This window comes from Lepidochelys olivacea, assembly GCF_965140295.1.
Source record: "Lepidochelys olivacea isolate rLepOli2 genome assembly, chromosome: 2".
NCBI lineage: Eukaryota > Metazoa > Chordata > Testudines > Cheloniidae > Lepidochelys > Lepidochelys olivacea.
Window position 1 is genome coordinate 211563030 of NC_140412.1, and position 27719 is coordinate 211590748.

The 27719-nt window shown below is 42.3% G+C and overlaps 1 protein-coding gene across 1 annotated transcript in view; it reads right to left on the minus strand.

Annotated features, from left to right (window-relative positions):
- Nucleotides 1-27719, minus strand: part of DNAH11 (dynein axonemal heavy chain 11) — a 299590-nt gene that overhangs the window by 184119 nt on the left and 87752 nt on the right. Inside the window, exons 30-38 of the mRNA XM_084618686.1 lie at nucleotides 12000-12233; nucleotides 9068-9199; nucleotides 7965-8125; nucleotides 7309-7465; nucleotides 7045-7190; nucleotides 6256-6372; nucleotides 2115-2253; nucleotides 1562-1654; nucleotides 1203-1397 (exon numbers count right to left, since the gene is read on the minus strand). Coding sequence (XP_084474812.1) covers nucleotides 1203-1397; nucleotides 1562-1654; nucleotides 2115-2253; nucleotides 6256-6372; nucleotides 7045-7190; nucleotides 7309-7465; nucleotides 7965-8125; nucleotides 9068-9199; nucleotides 12000-12233 — 1374 coding nt within the window. The remainder of the gene's footprint in view (nucleotides 1-1202; nucleotides 1398-1561; nucleotides 1655-2114; nucleotides 2254-6255; nucleotides 6373-7044; nucleotides 7191-7308; nucleotides 7466-7964; nucleotides 8126-9067; nucleotides 9200-11999; nucleotides 12234-27719) is intronic.

Genomic DNA, 27719 nt, shown 5'->3' on the forward strand with positions numbered 1-27719 from the left:
ACAATTCCCCCATCCTTTTTTCTACACCACAAAGTACCTGGAATAGAACTCAACTCCAAGTATTCAGGTACCTCCTTGACAGCTGCTATCAAAAGTAATTTTTTTACCTCTGAAAGTAGAATATCCTCACAAGAAGATACCCTAAAAAGGGAAAGATACATGGAAGTGGAGAGCAGTAGTCTTTCTAACTGTATGGCACCGACATTTTCTATATAAGTTCTTAAACCCATTTGTCTGATGTAGTAAGTCTCCATGGACTGATAAAATGGGCTCGCCTGTCTCCAAACAGATATGACACCCAGATGGAGAATGACTCTCTCCCAAACTCTTGAGGCACCTGGTATCCAACACTGGGAAGACAGCAGGGTACAAAGCATGCCTCTTGAATTCCAGCTTCTTCTTCCTCTGCCGTTCCACCATCACCCAGAACTGAAACACTAACACCTACCTACCAACTAACAACAACAAAACACAAATGAACACTGATGGAGAAAGAACTCTGGATCTGAGCAGATTGGGCACTTCAATCCAGTGGTTCACTTCAATCCAGGCACTTGGCTGGAAGGAGATGAGGTAGTAGAGGATGCAGTGCCCTCTGATACAGCCTCATTCTGAGAATGTTTGGAGACACTGAAGGGAAAGGTGGTATGGGTGGGGGGTGAGAGAGCACCCCAAGGGACACTTGCTAGAAAGTTCTACCATTGGGCAGTGCAATACTCAGGAATGGGAATATGCAGAGCCACTCAAAGAACTACATGATCTTACTTCAACCCTTGTTCTCCCTTCCCATTATTGCTGCTGCACTGTGTATTGCCGTCACTCATGGTGTCCTGTCTAAAATAAACACACTATATGTTATACATAATAATACTTATTATTTGCTGGTGTTAAAGTGTTGGTACTATAAACCTACTGTACTGTATGTTAAGAGAACTCTTCAACACAGAGGTATTTGAACAAGAAATATTTCCCTGTCTCCATATGGGCAGTATATACACTACATATTTACTAACATGAATCTACTTGTATTGAATTGCAATATGCCGTCATGACACAGTGCCTTTGAAACACCTAGACTTTCAGGACACATTAGGAACACTGCAATGTACTGCAAGTTAACCTTCATGTCTAATACAACTTGACTGCAATTATGTTGATTGAAACTCTTAAGGGGTGTAATTAAAAGCAATGGATTATTTTACTTTGAGCATAAAGCTTTCCTCAGGTTGCAAGTGAAGCTCCAGGGTAGATTGTTTAACCATCTGTTCAAATTGCAGGTCCCTCTTCCTCGGAACATCCAGAGCTGGAAACAGGTCACTGATCAGGCCCATGAAAATTGGGATATCATCTGTCACTATTTTAGGCAAGTTGAAGTCTCTTAAGGTTCGCATAAGTACCTGGAAAAGGATGGTAAATCACATATTATCATATCAGCCAGGGCTTTAAACCCATCTCCCTCTCTTCAGGATTCGTCTTTATTCCCAGTGATTCAGAGATAAAACACAGTATCAGAAGTTCTTATGATTGTTAAACTTAAATATGTACATAAAAGGTACCTAACCTGATCCTCAGGTCTGTTCTTATCTCCTCGCTTCAATGAGCCAGCAACCACCAAGACTGACTTAACAGCACGAAGTCCCCAATCATAATGATACTATGAAAAAAAACGAAAAACACTGACTATTCATGAAACCTTATGAATTGAAAGTTTAAATGTAAATATTTAAGGAGAAAACCTTAGAAGTATATACAATTTAATATATAGCTAGATGGAGAGAGAAACTAGAATTTACAACATATTAAAATATTTTAGACTAGTGTAAATATGAAGTAACATCACTGATTTCAGAAGATTTACAATGAGCTGATTTATACTGGTGTATCTGACAGCATGAAGAAAAATGCATAGAGCCACTATTTTAAATGATAACAACTGTTTTACTGGGCATCACCTTAGCTGATATAATAAAGATCTACATGCAATTTAAAATATATATATATAAAATTATAAATTATGCAAATTTCACTCTGCCCAACATCACTATTTTGAAATCGGGGTTGGGTGGGTGGTAATTAGCATATATCTAGCCCAGAAGTCCAAAACAGACCCTCACCTGTTTAGAAAGCAGCTCCCTGCAGAGAGTATACAAGGTAGTAAACTTCCTGGCTAACAAGCGTGCATCAATAAATCCCTCAGCAACCAACATAATTTCACAGATCAGTTCAATGTCAGGGACAACCATAGCACAGGGTCTTAAAAAAAAAGTCAAAATACCCAGATTACTATTTAAGCATGGTAAGAACAAGTCACCTAAATCAAGTGACTGATGTGTATAAACATTCTTAAACAGAGCTCAAGAGAGTCACAATTATGTGAGTCAGTCAGAGCGAACAAGGACTATGCTTCAAATTAAAAAATAATGGTTAATTAGGCACTGTGGATTATTAGCATTCAGTAACACTGCTACATACAAAGGACACGGCTGAAAAGTACAGAGCTTTCAAGTCAGATACTGCAGCCTCCTCAGCGTTAGTGCCTCAGAACAATATATGATTCTGTCACTTAGTGTGATGGACTGGCAGACACTTGCAAGGCGCAGTTAATACTGGAACATACAAAGACCTGCCACTCGAGTCATGGTCACCATTTTGGATTTGCTCTTTTCAAGAGTGAATCCTCCTGGAGGACTGTTTAAGATGGAATAAAACTTCTTTTTCCTTTTTTTTAAACATTATTTTTATTCTGGTTTTTAAAACAGAATACACATTGGCAAGCCATCCAGCCATTAAAACATCTCAGTCAACACAAAACCAAAAACAGACACACATAAAGAGAGAGAAGATCAAAGACGCCCCTCATTAAAACACTGTTTGAAACATGTAGAAGTTCCTAATTTTTTCCATAGGGTGGATTACATTTTAACAGAGATTGTGTTTTCCTTCCTTCTGCATCTTTTCCTTCCTTCTTTTCCTTCTGCGATCAAATGGACTTCTCCCATTCACAATCATGAAGGGAAACAGAAACTAACAAAAAGGTTCAGAACAAGTGCTTCATGTATTCCAAGGAATTTTCCTCACATACATCAAGGTGCAAAAAACCTTGTAGTGGACAATTCTGGAATAAAAGTATAGGGAAAATTCTTCCTAATCCTTATTAGTGGTTGCCATGTATCCTAAAGTATGAAGGTTTATACTCCATCTATATCCTATCTAACAGAACGTAACTCAAGTGGCAAACACAGTAATGGCTTGCATGGAATATTAGTTTACTATTTGATATGTTTTTAGCTGTCTCTTCTGAGATTTTTGTAGATGGCGACAAGAGGCGTTAGTAGAGCCTTGTGCGGATATAAAATTTGTATCCGCAGCTCCTCACTTGTTATTCATCCTCATCTCTTAATAGTTGTAGAAGAAAGTAGTAGCAGTGAACAAACATGCACTGCTAAAAAGAACCCAAAACCAAAAACCCATAGGGCCCATTTCTGCCCTAAAGTTCTACTTTGTAAAAATTAGCCACAGAGACGCATGGCTCTGAGAGGCAAATCCCAGGTGGTGAGTGAGAGCTTGGAATGCCAATTCAGCCCTAAAAAGTCTTACAGCTTACTCCAGTCACTTAAAATATTGAGGTCTAGTGAACTTCAAAATCACTCATTTTCTTTTGAGGCTGGATGAAATCATGAAAAGCACTAAGGCAAAAGTAAAGATTTTGGGTCAAAGTCAAATGTTTATGTAAGCAGGTGTCACTCCACTGAAGTAAAAATATATTTCCAGTCAGATCCCAGTAGAATTTCAAATCTAATCATCAGATTAAAATCACAATTGGCATAGGTGCTTACCATTCTGTGGATTAAATGGAGGAATACCTGCTTATACAGAGGTGAATTTAGTCCTACAAACCTATTTTGATAATTTAACAACCACCACAGATTAGAATTATATATGCAACATATAAAGGAAGTTAAAGATAATATAAAAGGTTAGAGCTTGCACTTCTCAGATTTTAATTATATTCTTTGGTAATATGGTGTATTATGCAACATGTATTTTAGGTAAAGCTACTAAAATGACCAAAAATATATTAAATTGTTTTGCAGTGCTTATGCTTTATGTCTGTCCAATAATCACCAGCCCAACAATTTAGCAACTAAAACAAGGGCCATATTTTCAATAACTGCATATGAAACATGTATGTACATGGGCATACTTACATCTGTGCAAGCATACAAAAAGTAGGGCTGTCAAGCGATTAAATTAATTGTGCGATTAAAAAAATAATCGTGATTAATTGCATTGTTAAACAATAATGGAATACCATTTATTTAAATATTTTTGGATGTTTTCTACATTTTCAAATATGTTGATTTAAATTATAACACAGAATACAAACTGTACAGTGCTCACTTTATATTTATTTTTGATTACAAATATTTGCACTTTAAGAAAAGAAATAGTATTTTTCAATTCACCTCATATAAATACTGTAGTGCAGTCTCTTTATCATGAAAGTTGAACTTACAAATGTAGAATTATGTAAAAAAAAAAAACGGCATTCAAAAATAAAACTCAAAAATAAAATACAATGTAAAACTTTAGAGCCTAAAAGTCCACTCAGTCTTACTTCAACCAATCGCTCAGACAAACAAACTTGGTTACAATTTGCAAGAGATCATGCTGCCCGCTTCTTGTTTACAATGTCACCTGAAAGTGAGAACAGGCATTTGCATGGCACTGTTGTATCCAGCGTCACAAGATATTTACGTGCCAGATGTGCTAAAGATTCATATGTGCCTTCATCTTCAACCACCATTCCATAGGACATGAGTCCATGCTGATGATGGGTTCTGCTTGATAACAATCCAAAGCAGAGCGACCGGCGCATTTTCATTTTCATCATCTGAGTCAGATGCCACCAGCAGAAGGTTGATTTTCTTTTATGGTGGTTCAGGTTCTGTAGTTTCCGCATGAGAGTGTTGCTTTTTTAAGACTTCTGAGAGCATGCTCCACACCTCGTCCCTCTTAGATGTTGGAAGGCACTTCTGAACTTTAAACCTTGGGTCGAGTGCTATAGCTATTTTTAGAAATCTTACATTGGTATCTTCTTTATGGTTTGTCAAATATGCTGTGAAAAAGTGTTCTTAAAACAAACGTGCTGGGTCATCATCCGAGACTGCTATAACATGAAATATATGGCAGAATGTGGGTAAAAAAGCAGGGAACATACAGTTCTCCCCCAAGGAGTTCAGTCTCAAATTTAATTAAGGCATTATTTTTTAATGAGCATCAGCAGCATGGAAGCATATCCTCTGGAATGGTGGCTGAAGCATGAAGGGGCATATGAATGTTTAGCATATCTGGCACATAAATACCTTGCAACACTGGCTACAAAAGTGCCATGCAAATGCCTGTTCTCACTTTCAGGTGACATTGTAAATAAGAAGCAGGCAGCAGCATCTCCTGTAAATGTAAACAAACTTGTTTGTTTTAGCGATTGGCTGAACAAGAAGTAGAATTGAGTGGTCTTGTAGGCTCTAAAGTTTTACATTGTTTTGTTTTTGAGTGCAGTTATGTTACAAAAACAAAAATCTACATTTGTAAGTTGCACTTTCATGGTAAAGAGATTGTACTACAGTACTCGTATGAGGTAAATTGAAAATATTATTTCTTTTGTTTATCATTTTTACAGTGCAAATATTTGTAATAAAATATAAAGTGAGCACTGTACACTTTGCGTTCTGTGTTGTAATAGAAATCAATATATTTGAAAATGTAGAAAACATTCAAAAATATTTAATAAATTTCAATTGGTATTCCATTGCTTAACAGTGCAATTAATCGTGATTAAATTTTTAAAATAACAATTAATTTTTGAGTTAATCACATGAGTTAACTGTGATTAATTGACAGCCTAAATAAAAAGGTAAATTTGGTGCCTTTCAACCTATTTGCATAGATTTCCATATACAACTGCTGTAATTACTCACAAAATAGTGGGTATCCTTGTACACATGTATGTTTTATGTGTAGATCTTCCATGTTATTAAATACTCAAAAGTTTTACACCTTATATATGTAAAAATATGAAAAAAGTTCCATTATTAAGTGCATCCATCCCTATCAATTTGTATGGGCAGAAATAACCGTGTTGAACATTTTCACAGAAACTCTGAAATAAGTAGAAACTGTCTTACATTGCAAACCAGGCCAGTGACATTAGATGGCATGAGTACTCTAAATGATAATCTATAGTATACTTGCCTGAATAGAGCTTTGAGATTTTCGGGTAGTTCTGTTCGACCAGCATATCCTGGGTTCATGGTAATAAATATCCCAACTGACGGTTTCAGTGTAATGTTTTCTCCAAGGAATAAAAATCTGCAATAGCCATGACATGATGTAAGTAAATGACTTGCTATAATACTGCAATTTGATTAGAGGCCAACAATTATTTCCATCTTTTAAAAAATCCAAAGGAAAACCTCGGAATGCAGAACTGCATTTGAAATGGAGAACAGATTGTCTGATTTAGGAAAAAAAAATCTGTGCAGGTAATTGTGACCAAGAAGAGGTATGTGGTAGGTTGTTATGGTGCTTCCCAATCCAAGAGAAAAAAATATAAGAAAGATACAGAAGGAAATGCGGCAGATCCTCAGCTGATATAAACCGTCATAGCTCCATTGACTTCAGTGGAATTAGGACAAAATCTACCATAGCCAAGGACCTGCTCCATAGTATGTAATAACTCTACATAGGGAGAAATCCTAAAGTTAAAGTGAATGGCAAAGCTCCCATTAACTTCAGTGGGGCCAGTATTTCACCCATATTCTAGGTGTTTTCTTCTTATAATTTTGGGGAGAGGGCTAATCTTAGATATTAAATAAGCTTCTAGGTATACATATATTACACACACACACACACACACACACACGAATTTACAAGGGAGGGCTCAACATCTGTCCATAACAGGATTTTTAGAAATATACTTCTAAATTTTTGTACTTATGTCTTTGCAAAGGCCTATAAAAGAAATGACATTAAAATACTTACTTTTTCCTCTTATTTCTAATGGCATCGTGTATGGTCTTTACTTGCACTGCCACCACTGATAGGACTTCTACTGAAATTCGATTAAACTCATCAAAGCATCCCCAAGCACCTGTCTGGACCAGACCTTTATAGATGTTTCCTATGGACTAAAAGATAGAACCAGCCATTTAGTACTTATTTTCAGAAAGATTAAAGTTTTTGTAATGTATTGTATGTTAAAAAAATAAAATAGTACTGAAATCACTGTTTGATAAAATACCGTACCTTATAGTCCATCTGTTCAGAACAGTTGAAGACATAGACCATCATACCAAGGGCACGGCCCAGGTCTTTAGTGGTCTCTGTTTTGCCTGTGCCAGCTGGCCCTGCAGGAGCCCCACTCATTGTCAGGTGTAGAGACTGTGTTAGAGTAATGTAACACCTTTAAGCAATGAGACAATTATTACTGCATGCAAAGAATGTTACTAACATGGTAGAGATTTTAAAACCACAAAAGCTGGGAAATTTAGGATATCACAAAACCTTAATTGTATATGTTGTGCATATATGTTATAATAGGATCTTGCATGATATGGACCACGTAAAAAGTGAAGTGTGACATGTTAATCTGCAAATATTTATTTTACATATATAAGCCAATTGTGTAGAATGGTACATACACTAATTGCAATACTTGTCAGATTACACTGAGAACCTATAGCACATCAACTAGGGAATATTTTATTTTATCTATTTTACAAACACAAAGATCATACCATTTGTTTTATTTACACACACGCACATAAAGGTATTGCATTTGTCATATTAAGAAGGACCGTAAACACATTTATGAAAGAACACAGAGGTTTGCTATGGAAAATTTAACTTTGTATTCTATTAAATGGATCAAGCAGAGATAGTTCATTATTAACAGTCAGTACCTGTCAGTCAGAGGTGTAATAACTAGACGAGAGGTATTTCCCAAATACTCATAAAAGTACTGGAACTGAGCATCGCAAATGTTGGCAAGGCAGTGTTTCTGGGCCTCATGCCATCTATGGCGTAGTTGTGACAACCAAGCAAAAGCTTGGGAGCTAGTGACCTAAAACCATCGCACAAACATAGCGTCATGTGGAAGCTGTGGAGATGAAAGAAACCAGACACTCCCAAAAGATTTAACTGTCATCAGCAGGTTTCACACCTTGTCTTTTACAAGTAATTACTACTACACGCAATTATAAGGGATTATACTTACTTCCAGGCATGCTGAGAGACATTGAACCAAATCGTAAACCCTGTATATAATGGAAACCACTTCAAGCCAGGGGGATGCAGCAGAACTCCCAGCATCCCTGGTTCCAGCACCTATGATTACCTCCCAAACCCTTTTCACTCTCCATCCAATATAAGGTGATATGCATTCAGACCACTGACATGTATCTGTAACTTCAGTTTCACCAGAACAAAAGTTGTGTGTAGGAATATATTTATCCTGCAACCACCATGCGAGACAGACAGGCCTCCAGTTCTGGAGGACTAAACAGAGATCAGAACAAAACAACTAATGGCTAAATAATCAAAGATGGAGAAGCTACATAGAGAAGCTACACAGAAAGACAGACTAGTTCCAGACATGCCTTCATGGAACCCATCATCTGAAGAACAGACTTGGCTTACCCAGGGATAACTTGCACTCATAAATTTTATGATCTAAGGTTCTGAAATGAACCCTTTGCTGATCAAAGTTTGAACCTGGTTTGAACCATCCTACAAATGGGTAAAAAAAAAAAAGTTCTTGGTTTGATTCATCACCCAAGTATGAGACTCCAGAATGCAATGTACCACAGAGAGAGGTATGGCCAGGGGTTCAGTACATGGGTGGGAAGCAGGTAGTCCTTGTGCCCAGAACTATATCATCTGCCCCTTCCTTATGCACTCATGCAAGCCTGGACACATGCTTGGCTTAAAGTCCTTTTCTTTTCTTTTTTTTTTCTTTTAAACCCTAAAACATTGTATGAAGAAAAAGTTACACCCTATAATTTACCTTTTGAGCAACAAGTTTTGCCACCACATCTCGAGCATGAACATCAATAGTGCAAATGGTCATGATCTTCTGTCTGTCACCTGAGGCAAGTTCTCCCAGCAACAAAGCAATGAGAGCGTTTAGCTGAGCAATCTAAAAAGATGACAATTTTGTTACAACATTTCATTCCACTGCCCCAGTCACACCACTACAGGAGATACATTCTGCCTATATAATGAATTCAATTACCACATAAGCTATCTTGCACATGCATGGTTATAACTCACCAAGTATGTTTGGAACACTTGGATCAGTTCTGGGCATATCAGGAGTAAAAATATGGTGATTATTTGGAAGGCGTTTGGGGGAAAGGACTAGTTAGTTTGTCTAAAAAACAACTAATACAATAATGGCCCCAAACAGGAGCAGAAATTATTAAAGTGGTTCAGAGGAGTTAAATAGGACATTGGGATAAAGTTAAACAGAAACTTTTATAGTCAATATCAGGAAAACCTTCTAAATGGTGAGATCTATTAGACTGCAGAAACGCCTTTCAAGGAAAGGGGGGAAATGATTCTTTGCTTCAGACATTTTTACTGGACAAAGTATTTGAAAATATACTGTATGAAAGTACAATGGCTTGAGGTTTAAAGAAGTACAACAGAATGAATGGAGGAATTATTAAATGTGATATTAATGAAGTTACTTATAGCTGCACTGTGAAAATACCCTTAATGAATGTGTTTTCTTCAAAACACTTCACATTGATAGTAAAGAAGATCATAGCCTGTGGCTGGGTACATGTTTAATTAGGCAAACAGAACATTAATAGAGTGCATATAATGTATTGTGTAAGCAATGTATGATACAGCTGTGTTGGTCAGTGTTCAGACCCTACTATGAAAAAAGGATTCAAGAATGAATTAGACCTCAAAAGCTATGCTTTTTCATTATTAGCATAATGCAATTTAGCCATCAGCTTTCTTGTAGTCCCCAGATTTAAGGGTCTGGTAGTTATCTAAGTGATAACTTAGTGATGACTTTTGAGAATTACAATTGTAATTCCTAATTTGTTTACTTTATAGCAAGATTTTTTTTAAATGGGTTATTTACCTTGGGTTTAGGCTACCATACCATAACTTCATGGGATACACTAATCTGATTACAAAGGACATTTGAATGGAAAAATTTCAAGTTGAATTACTCTGCACCCTGATAAGTCTCAAACACTTCCCCCCACAAAAAATGTTATTCATTTATAAAATCTTAGAAAGTTGCCTAATTTAGGGTGACCAGCTGTCCTGTTTTTATAGGGACAGTCCTGTTTTGGGGGATTTTTTCTTATATAGACGCCTTTTATCCCACACTCCCTGCCCCATTTGTTCACAGTTGCTATCCGGTCACCCTATCTAATGCATATAAGGTTCTCGGGTCCACTCCATGCTCTTAGGGGTGCAAAGGGAGCAAAATGCTCCCACAAGGGAGGGTGTCCCAGAGGGGGAATAACTGGAACACAGAGTAGTGGAGTATGGTGCCTAAAGACGAATCCCTGCTAGCTGGCACAGTTTAGAGTAGCCTGCTTCAGGGCCAGGGCTGAGAACCAAGGAATGGGCTCCTTGTGAGCACCCTTGCCATGTTCTACCGAGCAAAAGGACAAGAGGTACAGTATGTATCTGTTAGATGAAGAAATATAAAAAAAACATAGCAACTCATCAATTTTTAAGTAGACTTCTCTACCTCTTTCAAGGGGAGATGGAGGGATTCTGCTTAAAAATTGATGACACAATATCAGGCAGTGCTATGACTTACATAATTTGATGGGTTTGATTTTTTTCATTCTTAGCTTGCAGATATGATGAAAAAATTATTTAGTTCTGACATATCATCCATTATAATCAAATCAGATCTAGTTTTTAAAAATTAAGCTATTTAATTTGAAAGTTTGAAAGAAAAAAGAATGCAAACATTAGAACACCATTTTAAAATGAGAATCATGGGTAACAGCATAGCTGCTATTAAAACACCAGGAAATACCCATTTGGGGACTGGAACTAAAACTAACCAAAGTTTCAAACTGAGCTCTGAGGGCTTATTGTCAAATCAAACGAAGCACGGTCCTAACAGACCCACAGGTTTTGGCTTCCTAACATATGCATTATTACCCTCCCACTCTTCAGGCACATATATGTATGGGCGTGTGCACCCTAATATCATGGTGGTCCAATCAAGTTTTTGTTGTCTACCAGTATTCAGTACATTTGAATTACTACATTTTCAAAATTACTAGTGATCTTTGGGTGTCCCAATTTTTGGGTGCTCAAGTTGAGATGCCTTACAATAGGAATAGCAGCAATTCTGGAATGCTGAATGACAGCAGATCCTTCCTAATTTTCAGAGAGTGGTGGTCAGCACTTTCTGAAAACCAAGCCCCTGAAAGATGACTCAAGGTGCAGATCATACAACTAAGGCACCCAAAATCACCAATAGCTTTTGAAAATAAAAGCCCATATCACATTTTCTGAATAAATGCCCCCTCATCTGTCTTTAATTATCAAAAATACCTACCTCAAAGAGCTGAATTTGGTATTATCTACGTTTCCAGATTTGAGACAGTTTTAGGTCACAAACTATCCATGTTTGAGAAATACTAATAATTATAGAAAAAAATCCTATAGTTTGTAGCACCTTGGCTTTTACTCTTCTTCTTGCTCCAAAATGAACCCACAGAAAGCTATAAGGGCAATTTTCATTGATCATCTATAGGGGAAGAGAGAATCAGAAGCAAGAGACATATTTCCTTTTCTTCAGAGGATGGCAATAGCAGGTAGCCAATAAATAGTCTGACTAAAAAAAAAAAAAAACCATTTAACATGCCAGCGAAGCATTTCTGGGTGATCGGCACAGCATGAAAATGGAAACTTGTTTTCATGCAATATAAGCAAGACATCAATACCTGTTTTTTATTGTAATCCTTCAGGGCCATTTCAAATCCCTCCTCCAGCCTGTTGAATGCTATTCCTACATCTGTTGTCCACCAGATTTGTGAGCTGGTAAGTGAAACTTGAGCTGGGTAGTCAAAAATCCATTGCTCTCTGGGCTTTTCTTCATAGGCAGCTATAGCCTCCATGATATGATGATGCACTGTTTTACACATGGTTTCTTCGAGTTGTTGTAACCAGGTCTCCACCTTTTGAAAAAAAGAGACATGCTGCATCAGAGTTCAGAATATTTTAATGAGGGAGAAGCTTCCTACTTTACTGGTATAATGAACAGTATTTAAACAGCTATTTGTCAAGGTATTTCTTTGCACTCATTAATAAAATAACACACACACACACACACACCCTTTTTTCTACTTCCAATTAGAACCAGTCTTCTTTCCATGTTTCGCCCTGTTTTCATCAAGGTTGTTTGGTATTGCAAGGCTATTTATGAGTGTTGCGATACTAGCATAGTGCCCTGCCCAGAAAAGTTCTTTATTATCTGAAGAACTGGTACAGAGTGGGCATTGGCAAGGCAGTCTTCCTGATGTCACTCTTCCAACATGCAAAAACCTTGTTTTGGAGGAACCACCTTTAAGAGGCAAGTTGAGCCACCTTGCATGTTCAGTCTCTGGCTTCCCTACTCAGACAACCAACAAGGTTGCCAATTAGTGCCAGTTGTGAGAGCAGTTTTCTAATGTGAACTCTTGTCTAATATGGGCAGTGGATCAAGACCAACAAATTCTTGTCATTCAACCGTCACCAGATGGTAACTACTTACTACTACTTTTTACCAGTAGTAACTACTATCAACTAACTACTTTCAGATGCTACCCAACTAGGTTCTGTGTGTATCCCATCATTAATCCTGTCCCACTTTTTTTTTTTTTTTAAAAAAGAGTATGGAAACAATTATTGTGCAATGAACACCAAAGAACTACATGGGCTTAGAAAACCAGTCAAAATATTCGGCCGAAAAACTGGTGCTATAGATCTTGGCAGCCTCCTGTACAAAAAAAAGGAACATAACCATAAGAACACCAAATATAGGTGAAGCATTCTAGTCACATACATTTCCCCCTAAAATTAAACACATTTACAAGAACTATGGTGTATATTTAACAAGAACTATGTATTTTTTCTTCAGTTGGAAAACATAACTTTCTTTAAATTAGTGCTTGTAGTTTTAGCTAATAGTTATTTGTCTCCATGGTTTTCATTTCTCAGTTTCAGTAGCATTAAGGAATTTAACCTGATTGTCTGAAATTTAACCTTACTGAAAGAAAATTATTTTTGGGTGCGATAAAAGGATTAAAATTAAGTTTGATCGCAGACTAATATCTGCTTACATGTTCTGTTTGTATTTACAGATTATGCAGTGTCAAGTGTCATTTCAACTTTCCTTGCCAAGTATACATGATCGCTAATTGAAGACATAAAATATTCTTTAAAGCTTTCAGGGTGTGCAACAGTATTTTCCAGTTTGACTGGTGCCTGTCTAAGTAGGGTGTGGGGAGAGGTAGAAGGAAATAGCACAAACTTACCTCAGAAAGCTGCATGACCTTCGATCCATCCTGTCCCCATCCCTTCCCAGCCACTGCTTTTTGAAAACCACCTACTTTCCCTATATTTGTTTCATGGAAGCTCCCATAATGTGTTTGGCAGCAAGAACAGCTCACATATATAGGGCTACAGGCTCATGCAGCAGCCCAGGGGATCCCTAATGGAAACCGCTTCTCTGAGCGGCATGTAAGTTTCTGTGAGTAGAGAACAAGGAAGGAAAACTACCCTGGAAGGAAAATGGGGAGGCTATCACCAAGGAAGAGAGGGAGGGAAAAAAATATCACAACACTCAATCAAAACAAAAAGAGAACAGAAACAGAAAGGGATAAGAAGTGAGAAAATGGAGAGATGAAGGAAACTGGGCCAGGACATGAACAAGGATCCCTCATTAAGGCAACACCATCTGCCAATCCACACCACAAAAGGCAGGGGAGAGCCTCTAACAATAAACGAAAAAGAAAATGACTGACATAAAGGTTGAGATAGAATCAACTAACTACTTCTCTCTCCCTTCCAGGCAACACACTGATGAGAAAGGAGATAACAATGCATTTTGATCAATAAGTGGCTTATATGGTGACGTTTCTCCAATTATTGCAAAAATTAAAAGATCAAGACAGATATTTTGATTAAATGTGCTTGTTTCCCTATCAGTAGATTAGGGTTACACACACGCAAATCTAACAAGGGACAATGAGAGAGAAAAGGATCTGTTCTAAATAAATAAGGAACAAGGGTATTTGAAATCCAAAAAAAGAAGAAGAAGAAGAAAAAAAAGTGTAGAAAGCCTTAAGATATGTGGATTTCCAAGTTGAAACTGTCCCAAAAACAGTTACATGGCTGAAAACACAGACAGATATTGATCTCGATAGCACTGAAGAATCACATGAAGATTAATTTCTCTAAAGTAGTTGACCGAAGCAGGCTTTCCATCTTGTTGTAACTCTCCTTTTCATACTAACCACATAACCAAAAGTAGTTTTTGTGCACAAACAACACACAAGTAGCTTCTACTTTGCATTCGTCCCTTTTGTTTTTGGGCTCTATTACCTTGACTCATTTTTTATTTGTTGCCCATACTTGCCTTTACTCAGAGCCGCTGGGCTCAAAATTTATGGTGCATATTTTTTTGACAGCACATGTGGTGTTATTAGGTTTCCCAAACATCTAATGTAACATAACCTGTCTTTTAGATAGCCCCAAGTGTCTAAACACAGCATGTCTTCCTACTTTCTACTATTAAATATATTTTGGAACATAAATGTCAATAAGTATGCTCAGGAAGAGGAGATTACTTACTGTAACTGAAGATTCTTCAAGATGAGTGGTCCCTATTTAGATTCCAGATGTGGGTGTTCATGCATACCATGTGCTGGAGCTAGAACTGTTTGTAGAAATGTCCACTGACCAGTATGTGCATCGTGCAAGGACCACAAGGCACATCCAAGGTTTTAAGAGGCTGAGCGGGTTGATGCCGCTCCAGGTCCCTCTTACCCACAAACAATGGGAGGCAGCAGCAGAGGGTACGGAGGACAGGTATTGGAATCCAAATAGGGACCACATATCTTGAAGAACCTCCAGTTACAGTAAGTAACCTGTTCTTCTTCTTCAAGTAATGGTCCTTATATGGATTCCAGATGTGGGAGAGTAGCAAGCAGTGCTTAGCATGGAGGTGGGTTCACAGACTTGCAAGCAGTCTGTAGGATGGCGTGGCCGACTGCTGCATCCGCCACAGGGGTGTCCTGCCACAGTATGCTCATGAGAAAGGCCAACATGGCCACAAGCACCCACGTGGAGTGGGCTATGACTCCGGGGGTGGGGGAGAGAAATGTGAGAGAGCACCTAGTGTTCCTCAGTACAACGGGAGAGCCATTTGGAGAGATGTTGCAAGGAGAGGGCATGGCCCCGGCAGTGCTCCATGATGGTGAGGAAGAGCCAGGGTGAGACATGGAAGGTGCGGGTGCTATGGAGATAAAAGGCCAGTGCCTGGCAGACATCAAGAAAGTGCAGTGTTTGTGCCCTAGGGGAGATGTGCAGATTAGGGTAGAAGATTGGAAGGTGTATGCACTGGTTTAGGTGGAACAGGGAGGCCATCTTGGGGAGAAATTTGGGGTGTGTTGCGGTTCAAATACAAGACAGGACAAGCTTTAAGCAAGCAAGCAGGCTGGTCTGCCGACGGGCTGGTCCACCTGTCAGCTTTTCCACCCTCTCCTTTATTTCTCTCTCTCTCCCCCTGCGCACTACATACTCCAACAGATAAAAGAAATACACTGGCTTTGTATAATATTCTTATTTACCAATTTCTATCTACCGCATTCCTTGCCCTCGGGCCTTGAGCCCAGTTCTGGGAGGCTTCCCACGGTTCATGTCATCTGGGCGAGATTCCAAGGTTCATGCCCTTGAGAGGAGCCATGTGTGCACTGCTCCTACACAACACTCTGGGTGTGCCCTGAATGTTGCCAAGTGCATGAACCTTGCATGAATGCTACATCCCCTCCTTTTTTGTTTATTTGTGCTCGGCCATCTCATGGTAGCCATCAATTTGCTTTTGCAAGCCATATTAACTCCCGGACAGACAAGGTATAACTCATAGAGCCTGCCAGGGCGGGTCTCGACGAAGCCTTAACAAAAAGGAAATACATTGCACACAGCAACAGCAAAAAAATAAGCCCAAGAAGGTAAAGTGTAGTTGGCCGGGCCCCAATTAGCCATGCTAGAGTACTGGGAAGAGAGGTTCGCATAAGCAGCGAGCATCATCTCATTCCCTATTTCCTCAGGGTGATAACATACTGGAATAAGGCACGTACCTAACAATTCTTCAGCTGCTACAAAATCAAACAAACAAAAGTGGGTAACATTTGCTATTGAAGCTAATCTTTCCCATAGGTTTTATGTCATTCGGGCCCGTAACGGAGGAGGCGCTACCGAGTCAACCCCTACAGGAAATAGCAGGCACATAAGGCACACAATCAATACAGAATTAGCAGTGATTTGGGCAAGAATGGCCACAAACAGAGTCTCAGAAGTCTCTGGCTGTTGGTTTGCTGCCAGTCTTCGTTGAGCCGCGGCGACCAATGCTTTCACTGCTCCCCATGTCACGGGCTGGCTTGGGACGCTACGTCTCCTCCGTCTCCGTCCCGCCATTGTCGACCCGGGAGGCACCGCATTCTCCTCCAAGGTCAGCTGAAACTCCGGTATGGGGTTCGACAGCCCATGGTGCCACGCCATGCTGTTTCAGTGCCGGTCGCACACACCAGGCCGGAACCCACAACGGTCCTGCAGGGAGAGACACAGCAGCATATCCCCGACCCCAAGTAATTAAAGGTACTGGGCCCAACCATTGCGGATCGGGCAGCTGACGGTAATAGACACGCGGTCTTTCCAGTACCTCGGACTTATGAAAATGCCGATCCGCGGGGGTCTGCTGATCTGCATTCAGCATTAAATTATTTAAAGTAAACAAAAGGATATGCAATTGTTGCTGAATATCTCCTAAGGTTCAGAGACGCAGCTCCCCTTGTTTTAATTGTTTGTCAAGCAACGTTTTTAGCGTGCAATTTGCACGTTCAACAATAGCTTGGCCTGTGGAATTATAAGGGATCCCGTGTTTGAGACGGACGTCCCATTGGGCACAAAAGGTGGATAGGGCTGTGGAGCAATAGGCTGGGGCATTATCCGTTTTTATCTGGCTCGGGTGACTCATAACAGCAAAACAGGCTAGCAAATGGTGAATAACTTTGGGAGTGTCTTCCCCACGCTATGGGGTCGCCCAGAGAAATCCCGAATAGGTATCAATGGAAACATGTAAAAACGAATAGGGGCGGAATTGTGGCACGTGAGTGACATCCATTTGCCACAGCTGATTCGCTGCGGTACCTCTGGGGTTAACAGCATAAGAAAAGGTAGGGGCAGCAGCGGCACAGTGGGGGCAGGAACGAACAATAGAACGTGAATGATCAGCAGGAATGTGAAACTGTCGGGCCAAAACAGAGGCAGACTGATGAAAAAAGAATGGCTTTCAATGGGGTCAGAAAAAAGGGAATTTACCTGACCACGTAATGCGCGATCGGCGTGCGCATTACCTTCAGTGAGCAGCCCAGGCAGAAGGGTGTGACTGCAAATATGAGCAACAAAATAAGGGAAATTACGAGTGGTGAGGAGATACTGTAAGGACAAAAACAGGTGAAGAAGGTCCTCATCAACCTGAGGGGTAATAAGGGCAAGGGGTAAATGATCAATTACCTGATAAACATAATGCGTGTCCACAATTAAATTAAAGGGACAATCAGCAAAAAGTTGAAAGGCCAAAATAACAGCAGCCAGTTCTGAGCGCTGCGCGGAATGCTGGGGCAATGTAAAACGAGAATGCCAACGAGGGGGGTCACCTAATTGATAGGTGACAACACCGCGATGTGGAGAGCCATCAGTAAAAAGAGTGATAGCTGAAACAATAGGTCGAGAGCGGCTAAGATGATGTACGATTAGTGGTACCTTTTGTGTGATCACCAACCGAGGATCTTTTGGGGGATTATAGGAGATCTCTCCCACATAATCACAAAGAGCAACCTGCCAAGCCAAGGAGGTGTGATACAAGGAATCAAATTCACTACATGATAAGGGGAAAACAATGGCAACTAAATCAGTGCCCGTGAGTTGCACTGCATGGTGGCAGGATTTACGAACAAGATCGGACAGGGCGTCTAAATAAGGATAAATGTTCCGAGGAGGAGTGGATGACAAATATATCCACTCTATGATAGAGACGGCTGTGTCTGTACGAGGTACAAGCAGAGCAGCAGTAGGCGTATGAGGGGTGGCAAGGAGAACCAACCGCAGGGGACGAACCTCAGTAAGTCTATCCACAAACTGCTGACTCAACACTGCATTGATGTGTCGAATGCAGGCAAAGTGCTCCTCAGTGATGGCAATAACTGCGCCCAGTGCCCGAGCTCCACGTAGGAGCTCGAACAACGGCTGCAGCATCGATGTGGGGAGACAGAAGTAGGGTCAAATCCAATTTAAATGACCCAAAATTTGTTGTAATTGAACGAGGGTTAGGGGTTGGGGTAGAACCACTTCCGGGCGAACAGGGGCAGCATAGGTTTGTAAAACCTTATGCCCGAGATATTGGTAGGGATAAGAGCGTTGGATTTTTTCTGGTGCCACTAACAGGCCATTTTGGCCGAGAATCTGGGACAAATATTCAAGCTGTTGTGCTGTGACCTGGGGACCGCTAAGCAAAATGTCATCCATATAGTGGTAGACCTTTAGTGTAGGGTATCGGGCACGAAAAGGGGCGAGAGCCCAATCCACAAAAAGTTGACACAAGGTTGGACTATTTTGCATTCCCTGGGGCAAGACCTTCCACTGATACCTTTAAGAGGGTCGCTGATTATTATATTCTGGCACCGTAAACGCGAATTTTTCGCGATCTTGTGGGCAAAGCGGGATTGTGAAAAAACAATTTTTTAAATCTAACACACAAAGCTGATTGGTTTGAGGAATTAAATTCAGGTTCGGCAACCCAAACTGCAAGGGGCCCATGGGTTGGATGCATTTATTTCCCTTAAATTGTGTAACAGCCGCCATGCACCAGATTTTTTCTTAATAACTAACACCGGGGTGTTCCCAGGACTAGTGGAGCTCTCCAAGTGCTGTGCATGCAAATGTTGTTGAACAAGCAAATGAAGCGCTTTCAGTTTTTCTAGGGGGAGGGGCCACTGGTCAATCCATACAGGCTCTAAGGATTGCCATACCAATGGTAATGCGGAGGGCAAGGTGGGTGGGGGAGGGTTTGGGGCCATTATATATTAATATCGAGGGTGGTGTCCAGCTTTACAAGTAAGTCACGGCCCCAAATATTGAGGTGGACAGGGAGCACAAAAGGGCGGATCGTAGCAAGGGCACGGCCTCCTGGTTTAGAGACTGTGACCCAAGACCCTGGGTTCGGGGGGGACCCGTCGTGCGGTTTCCCGACCCACTACGACACTGATTAGCCCAGTGATAGCCCTTCCAACACTTGGGGCACTTCTCTGAGGAGCGAGCGGGCGCCGTCGATGAGCGGCACTCCCGCTGAAAGTGACCCTCCTTACCACAGCGATAACAACGCTTCCCCTGCTTCCTGCTTTTCCGCAGGGTGGCGGCCAGAACTCCAGCTTTATGTGCCTGAGTTTCGATGTTTTGGCAGGCCCACAGCATGTCCGACAGCTCTAGAACGCCAGCGGTTTGTGCCGCCTGGAGAGCACGGCGGCAATCCTCGTTCTCATTTTCAGCCGCCATTTTAAACAGAATCTCCTGAGCTGCTGCAGGGCTATCCACCTGTCGGAGGATAGCCTCCTGCAATCTGTTAGTAAAATCCATAAAGGACTCTGATGCACCCTGACGGATACTGGCAAAGCTTTTAGTAGGCCTGTCTGAATCCAGGACCTTCCAGAAGGCATGCTGAGTGCAGGTGGAAATAATGGGGAAGACTGCCTGAGGGAGTTGAGACTGCATCTGAATGGTAGCAAACTGGCCCTCCCCTGCTAACTGCTCGTAAGTGACACCTTGCACTATATATACCTGGGCTTGGCGTTCCGCCATCTGCCGATAGTCACTAAGCCAAATAACATACTGACTGGGCGTCAGCATCATGTGCAACAGCGCCTTCCAATCTTCAGGGACCAGGGTGTACCCAGTATCTAGCCCTTCAAGGAGACCACGTACATACGTGCTAGTGAGGCCGAACTCGTGAATCGCTTTCTTTACCTCTCTGATCACCGAGTAAGGCAAACTGACCCAGTTTGCAAGCTGGTTGCCCTGGCCATCATCCTGCCAGGTCACCGGGCAAACTGAGACCAGATCAGCTAATTCCTCTGCTGTAAGATCTGGGCGAGTCTTCGCTGCATGAACCATTTGTTGCACCAGCGAAAGCCCCTGAGCAGACGCGGATGACCCCCCGGGGGGCCCCGGAGCATAGGGCCCCATGGGGGGACGGCGACCACTCACCGGCTCCAGATGGGAAGTCAAAGGAGGCGGCAGTAATTGAGGCACTGGGGGCGAAGCAGTGGGAGGGATGGCTGCAGGAGCGGACGGGGGTGGCGAGATCGGCAGCCACTCTATTGGCGCAGGAGAGGGTCTTTCCGAGGCGACACGCTGTATCGCATCGCCAGGAGGGGGGATGGCTGCAGGAGCGGACGGAAGTGGCGAGATCACCAGCCTCTCTATTGGCGCGAGGGAGGGCCTTTCTGAGGCAACACGCTGTATTGCGTCGCGGCAGAGGTGCCAGGCATGTAAAGCCTGCACGGGTGCCCGAGGCTCTTTGTGCAATGTCTGGCCCAACCGCTCCCAGTCCGCTAGCTTAAGAGTTCTGGCTTCAGGATACCACGGGCATTGGGCACTCACCTTCTGTAGCAGGAGAGTGAGTTCTCGAGCAGGGCAGTCATGCTGAGCCTTACACAGCAAATACTGTAGCTCATTACGGTGTTGCACTTGCAAAGCAGAGAGGGAGCTTCCCATACTTACCACAACGAAAAATACTCACCGGGATCCGTGAGGCGGATGAGTGACGCGTCTGAAACCCTTGCCGGGTGAGGTGAGTGCTGAGGGCCCCACGTTTGGGCGCCAGTTGTTGCGGTTCAAATACAAGACAGGACAAGCTTTAAGCAAGCAAGCAGGCTGGTCTGCCGACGGGCTGGTCCACCTGTCAGCTTTTCCACCCTCTCTCCCCCCGCACATTACATACTCCAACAGATAAAAGGAATACACTGGCTTTGTATAATATTCTTATTTACCAATTTCTATCTACCACATTCCTTGCTCTCAGGCCTTGAGCCCAGTTCTGGGAGGCTTCCCACGGTTCATGTCATCTGGGCGAGATTCCAAGGTTCATGCCCTTGAGAGGAGCCGTGTGTGCACTGCTCCTACACAACACTCCGGGTGTGCCCTGAATGTTCCAAGCGTATGAACCTTGCATGAATGCTACAGGGATGCAGGACAGTTTCCTAGCACTTTGTGAAGGAGAGTAAAGGGCAGGTTGGTCATTATGCTGCCAGCTCACTAACCCATCGTGCTGAGGTGATAGCCACCAAAAAGATGTTTCATGGCAAGATGGGTGAGAGAGCAGGTTAAGATGGGTGAGAAGAATGGTTTAAGTGGCAAAGAGTCCTGTAGCACCTTTTAGACTAACAGACGTATTGGAGCATAAGCTTTTGTGGGTGAATACCTACTTCGATGCATGTACAAGGATGGTTTAGTGAGGGCAGGGAGGATGAGATTCAGGTCCTAAGAGGGGGTAGGCTTCCACACGGATGGGAAGGCATTTAGAAGACTGTGAAAGAAGTGGGCAGTGCTTGGGTGAGTGAAGATGGAAAACCCATCCACAGTGGGGAGAAAGGCACTGCGTGTCGCCAGGTGGACATGGACAGAGGAATGTGTGAGGCCCATCTGTCAAAGGTGCAGAAGGTAGGCCAGGAGCATGGGAATGGAGATGGAAGTCCAGAGGATAGCAGCGGTGGTGCACCCAGTCGGTGAAGTGTCATCATTTAGCTTGGTAGTGGGATCTAATAGATGACCAACTGCTGTAGTGAGGATGCCATGCACAGGGGCAGAGCACTCCCTGTCTACACATGAGCCTCATCCAAATACCAGGCCGTGAGGTGGAGCTGTATGCCTGTGAGAGAAGATTCAGGAGGGTGGGAAGGCAGATTTAGGGGGCAAGTGAAGAGGTGGAGGAGATGGTGAACCAATACTGGCAAGGCCAGGAGGAGGCTATGAGAATGACGGTAACATGATCCCATTGCAGCTTGTGCAGGATTTGCAGGAGCAGGGAAATGGGCAGGAAGGTATAGCAGAGTTCAGTGGTCCAGGGAAGGAGAAGGTATCACCCTGTGATCCCGGTCCAAGGACTCCTCTGGAGCAGAAAAGGGGATATTTGTGGTTTGTGGCTGTCGCCTGGTATGCCCCATTGGCAAAAGACCAAGCGAAGCATGGGTTCATGGAGCTTACACTCGTGATTTGCATAGAAGGACCTGCTGAGCATGTCTGCCAGAGAGTTGCTGGTGCCTGGGAGGTGCATGGCATGAGGGGTGACCTTGTGCTGGAGGCACCAGTTCAGGAGGAGGATGGCCTCCGTGCAGAGGGAGGGGGACCGGGCACTGCCTTGCTTGTTGAACTATACAATCACCATTTTGTTGGACTGCAGTTTCATAGATTCATAGATACTAAGGTCAGAAGGGATCATTATGATCATCTAGTCCGACCTCCTGCACAACGCAGGCCACAGAATCTCACCTACCCACTCCTGCAATAAACCTCCCACCTATGTCTGAGCTATTGAAGTCCTCAAATCGTGGTTTAAAGACTTCAAGAAGCAGAGAATCCTCCAGCAAGTCACCCGTGCCCCATGCTGCAGAGGAAGGCGAAAAACCTCCAGGGCCTCTTTCAATCTGCCCTGGAGGAAAATTCCTTCCCGACCCAAAATATGGTGATCAGCTAAACCCTGAGCATATAGGCAAGACTCACCAGCCAGATACCCAGAAAAGAATTTTCTGTAGTAACTCAGATCCCACCCCATCTAACATCCCATCACAGGCCATTGGGCCTATTTACCATGAATATTTAAAGATCAATTAATTACCAAAATCATGTTATCCCATCATACCATCTCCTCCATAAATTTATCGAGTTTAATCTTAAAGCCAGATGATCTTTTGTCCCCACTGCTTCCCTTGGAAGCCTATTCCAAAACTTCACTCTTCTGATGGTTAGAAACCTTCGTCTAATTTCAAGTCTAAACTTCCCAATGACCAGCTTATATCCATTTGTTCTTGTGTCCACACTGGTACTGAGCTTAAATAATTCCTCTCCCTCTCTGGTATTTATCCCTCTGATATATTTATAGAGAGCAATCATATCTCCCCTCAACCTTCTTTTAGTTAGGCTAAACAAGCCAAGCTCCTTGAGTCTCCTTTCATAAGACAGGCTTTCCATTCCTCGGATCATCCTAGTAGCCCTTCTCTGTACCTGTTCCAGTCTGAATTCATCCTTCTTAAACATAGGAGACCAGAACTGCACACAGTATTTCAGATGAGGTCTCACCAGTGCCTTGTATAACAGTACTAAAACCTCCTTATCTCTACTGGAAATACCTCGCCTGATGCATCCCAAGACCGCATTAGCTTTTTTCACAGCCATATCACATTGGCGGCTCATAGTCATCCTATGATCAACCAATACTCCAAGGGCCTTCTCCTCCTCCATTACTTCTAATTGATGCGTCCCCAGCTTATAACTAAAATTCTTGTTATTAATCCCTAAATGCATAACCTTACACTTCTCACTATTAAATTTCATCCTATTACTATTACTCCAGTTTACAAGGTCATCCAAATCTTCCTGTATGATTTCCCGGTCCTTCTCTAAATTGGCAATACCTCCCAGCTTTGTATCATCTGCAAACTTTATTAGCACACTCCCACATTTTGTGCTGAGGTCAGTAATAAAAAGATTAAATAAGATTGGTCCCAAAACCGATCCCTGAGGAACTCCACTGATAACCTCCCTCCAGCCTGACAGTGCACCTTTCAGCAGGACCTGCTGTAGTCTCCCTGTTAACCAATTCCTTATCCACCTTTCAATTTTCATATTGATCCCCATCTTTTCCAATTTAACTAATAATTCCCTATGTGGCACGGTATCAAATGCCTTACTGAAATCTAGGTAAATTAGATCCACTGCGTTTCCTTTGTCTAAAAAAATCTGTTACTTTCTCAAAGAAGGAGATCAGGTTGGTTTGGCACGATCTACCTTTTGTAAAACCATGTTGTATTGTGTCCCATTTACCATTGATCTCAATGTCCTTAACTACTTTCTCCTTCAAAATTTTTTCCAAGACCTTGCATACTACAGATGTCAAACTAACAGGCCTCTAGTTACCCGGATCACTTTTTTTTTCCCCTTTCTTAAAAATAGGAACTATGTCAGCAATTCTCCAGTCATACGGTACAATCCCGGAATTTACAGATTCATTAAAAATTCTTGCTAATGGGCTTGCAATTTCATGTGCCAATTCCTTTAATATTCTTGGATGAAGATTATCTGCTTAATGGGACAGTTTGAGTTTCGCTTCTACCTCAGATATGGTAATATCTACCTCCATATCCTCATTCCCATTTGTCATGCTACCATTATCCCTAAGATCCTCTTTAGCCTTATTAAAGACTGAGGCAAAGTATTTGTTTAGATATTGGGCCATGCCTAGATTATCCTTGACCTCCACTCCATCCTCAGTGTTTAGCGGTCCCATGTGTTCTTTCTTTGTTTTCTTCTTATTTATATGGCTGTAGAACCTTTTACTATTGGTTTTAATTCCCTTTGCAAGGTCCAACTCTACTTGACTTTAGCCGGTCTCACTTTATTCCTACATGTTCTGACCTCAATAAGGTAGCTTTCCTTGCTGATCCCTCCCATCTTCAACTCCCTGTATTAAATATTAAATGCTTTCTGCTTTTTCTTAATCACCTCTCTGAGATGCTTGCTCATCCAGCTTGGTCTACAACTCCTGCCTATGAATTTTTTCCCCTTTCTTGGGATGCACGCTTCAGTTAGCTTCTGCAGCTTTGATTTAAATAATCCCAGGCCTCCTCTGCCTTTAGATCCATAAATTCCTCAGGTAAATCCACTTCCCTAACTAATTTCCTTAATTTTTGAAAGTCAGCCCTTTTGAAATCAAAAACCCTAGTTGCAGATTTATTTTTGTTAATCCTTCCGTTCAGTATGAACTGAATTAGCTCATGATCACTTGAACCAAGGTTGTCCCCTACAACCATTTCTTCTATGAGGTCCTCATTACTCACCAAAACCAAATCTAAAATGGCATCCCCTCTAGTCGGTTCAGCAACTACTTGATGAAGGAATCCATCAGCTATCGCATCTAGGAAAATCTGAGCCCTATTATTATTACTAGCGCTCGTCCTCCAGTCTATATCTGGGAAGTTAAAGTCTCCCATTATCACGCAGTTTCAATTAGTATTTACTTCATTAAAAACATTGAAGAGGGCTCTATCCATATCCAAATTAGATCCCGGCGGTCTATAGCACACCTTAAGCACTATCCCAGCGGAACTCTAGTAGTTTTCTTCCCCAATGTAATTTTTACCCAGACAGACTCTGTCTTATCCATTCCATATTTCTTTAAATTCTACCTCATCACTGATATACAATGCTACTCCACCACCTTTACCTTTATTTCGGTCTTTCCTAAACTGCACATACCCTTCAATACCTGTAGTCCAGTCATGACGACTATTCCACCATGTTTCTGTTTTCCCTATAAAATCTGGTTTCACTTCTTGCACCAGTAGCTCTAGTTCCTCCATTTTGTTACTGAGACTCCCCACACTGGTGTACAAACATCTTCATTTTTGCTGTTTGGCCTCGCTCACATTCTGTACCCTATTAGGCACGGTCATTCTACAGCCAGTATAACCTATTAGACTGGAATCCACACTGCCCTTCCTCCTTATATACATTCTCCTACCCACGGCTGTATCCTTTCTTACTTCGTTTTCTTCCCTCACAATGCTAAAATCCAGCATGGAGATTACCTGGACATCTCCCCACCATCTCTCCCAAATTCCTAGTTTAAAGCTCTCAATCAGTTGTGCCTGCCTCCATCCTAGAAGTCTATTTCCTTCCCTACTCAGATGAAGTCCATCCTGAGAGAAATGTTCTCTGTCCATGAATGCCTCCCAGTGGCCATACATCCCAAAGCCCTCCTTACAGCACCACTGCCTAAGCCATCTGTTGATAGTCATAATCTTGTCACACCTTTGTTGCCCGTCTCTAGGAACAGGCAGAATCCCACTAAAGATCACCTGAGCCTCGATTTCCTTAAGCATCTTCCCCAGCCTAATATAGTCTCCCTTAACACTTTCCAGCGAGAATCTAGCCATATCATTTGTTCCCACATGAAGGATAATTAGGGGATTCTTTCCTGCTCCCTTTAGGATCCTTTTCAACTTCAGGTCTACATCCTGTATCTTAGCACCTGGAAGACAGCACACCCTTCTATTCTCTGGATCAGCTCTGGTTACAAGCCTGTCTATTCTTCTCAGTAAAGAGTCCCCAATCACATAGACCTGCCTTTTCCAGGTGACGATGCTATTCTCCTATCAGTCTATCCCCTGTTCCCTCTGGCTGCAAGTTCTTTCCATTCCTATTCTCCCTTGTGATCCTCTTCAACCCATCCTGTATCCTCCTGGGGCTCATATTTGGTGTAGTCTCCAGTGACACTTCCCCTTTTCCTATAGGACTAGCCACTCTTCTCTTCTTCCTTGCCCTTCCACCTTCAGTGACTACCTGCTGAGCCCCTTCTTCATTTTCCAACTCTGCAAACCTGTTCTTAAGCTCAGCTGAACGTGGCAGGATCTGATAAGGGGCAGGAAAGTCTGATAGGCCAGGTGGGCAACCTGAAATGCCAATATATTGATGTGCATCCATGCTACTTGCAGTGTCCAGATGCCTTGAGCCAAACAGCCCTCCAGATCAGCACCCCACCCAACAAGGGAGATGTCCGTGGTGAGAGTGGTGCGGGGAGAGCGAACAGGATGCCATCTACGACCTTTGATGGGTTGGTCCACCACATGAGGGAAGCTAGAACAGAAGGGGGAAGCAGAATATGCTTGCCCAAGTGGTCCATCTGAACCATCTTGTAAATCTACTGGAGCTACAGTTGGAGGAAGCAGATATGCAGGCAGGCACGAGGAGTAATGGAGGTGCAGGCTGCCATGCAGCCAAGGAGGGAAAGGCTCTGGCGAAGTCGCGTATGAGGCGACTTTGCCCTTTGGCGGCACGAAGTAATAAGGGGAATAGAATCCACAGCCATGGTAATGGTGGCGGATGCATTCGATGGAGCCCCTCCAGAGGAGTGTCTGTGCCTCTTCTTAGAGGAAACTATGACAGGAAGGATCCCCACAACGGGTGGGTGATATGGGGGGGGGGAAACGAGTGGAACTCTATCTAGTACCTGACAGATGATGTCAAGTACCCATTGATCAGTGGTGATCTTGCCCCAATTGTGGGTGAACATGGCAAGACAGCCCCTGAAGATGATATGGGATGCTGCAGGAAGGGTGTGAGGTGGTTCATGG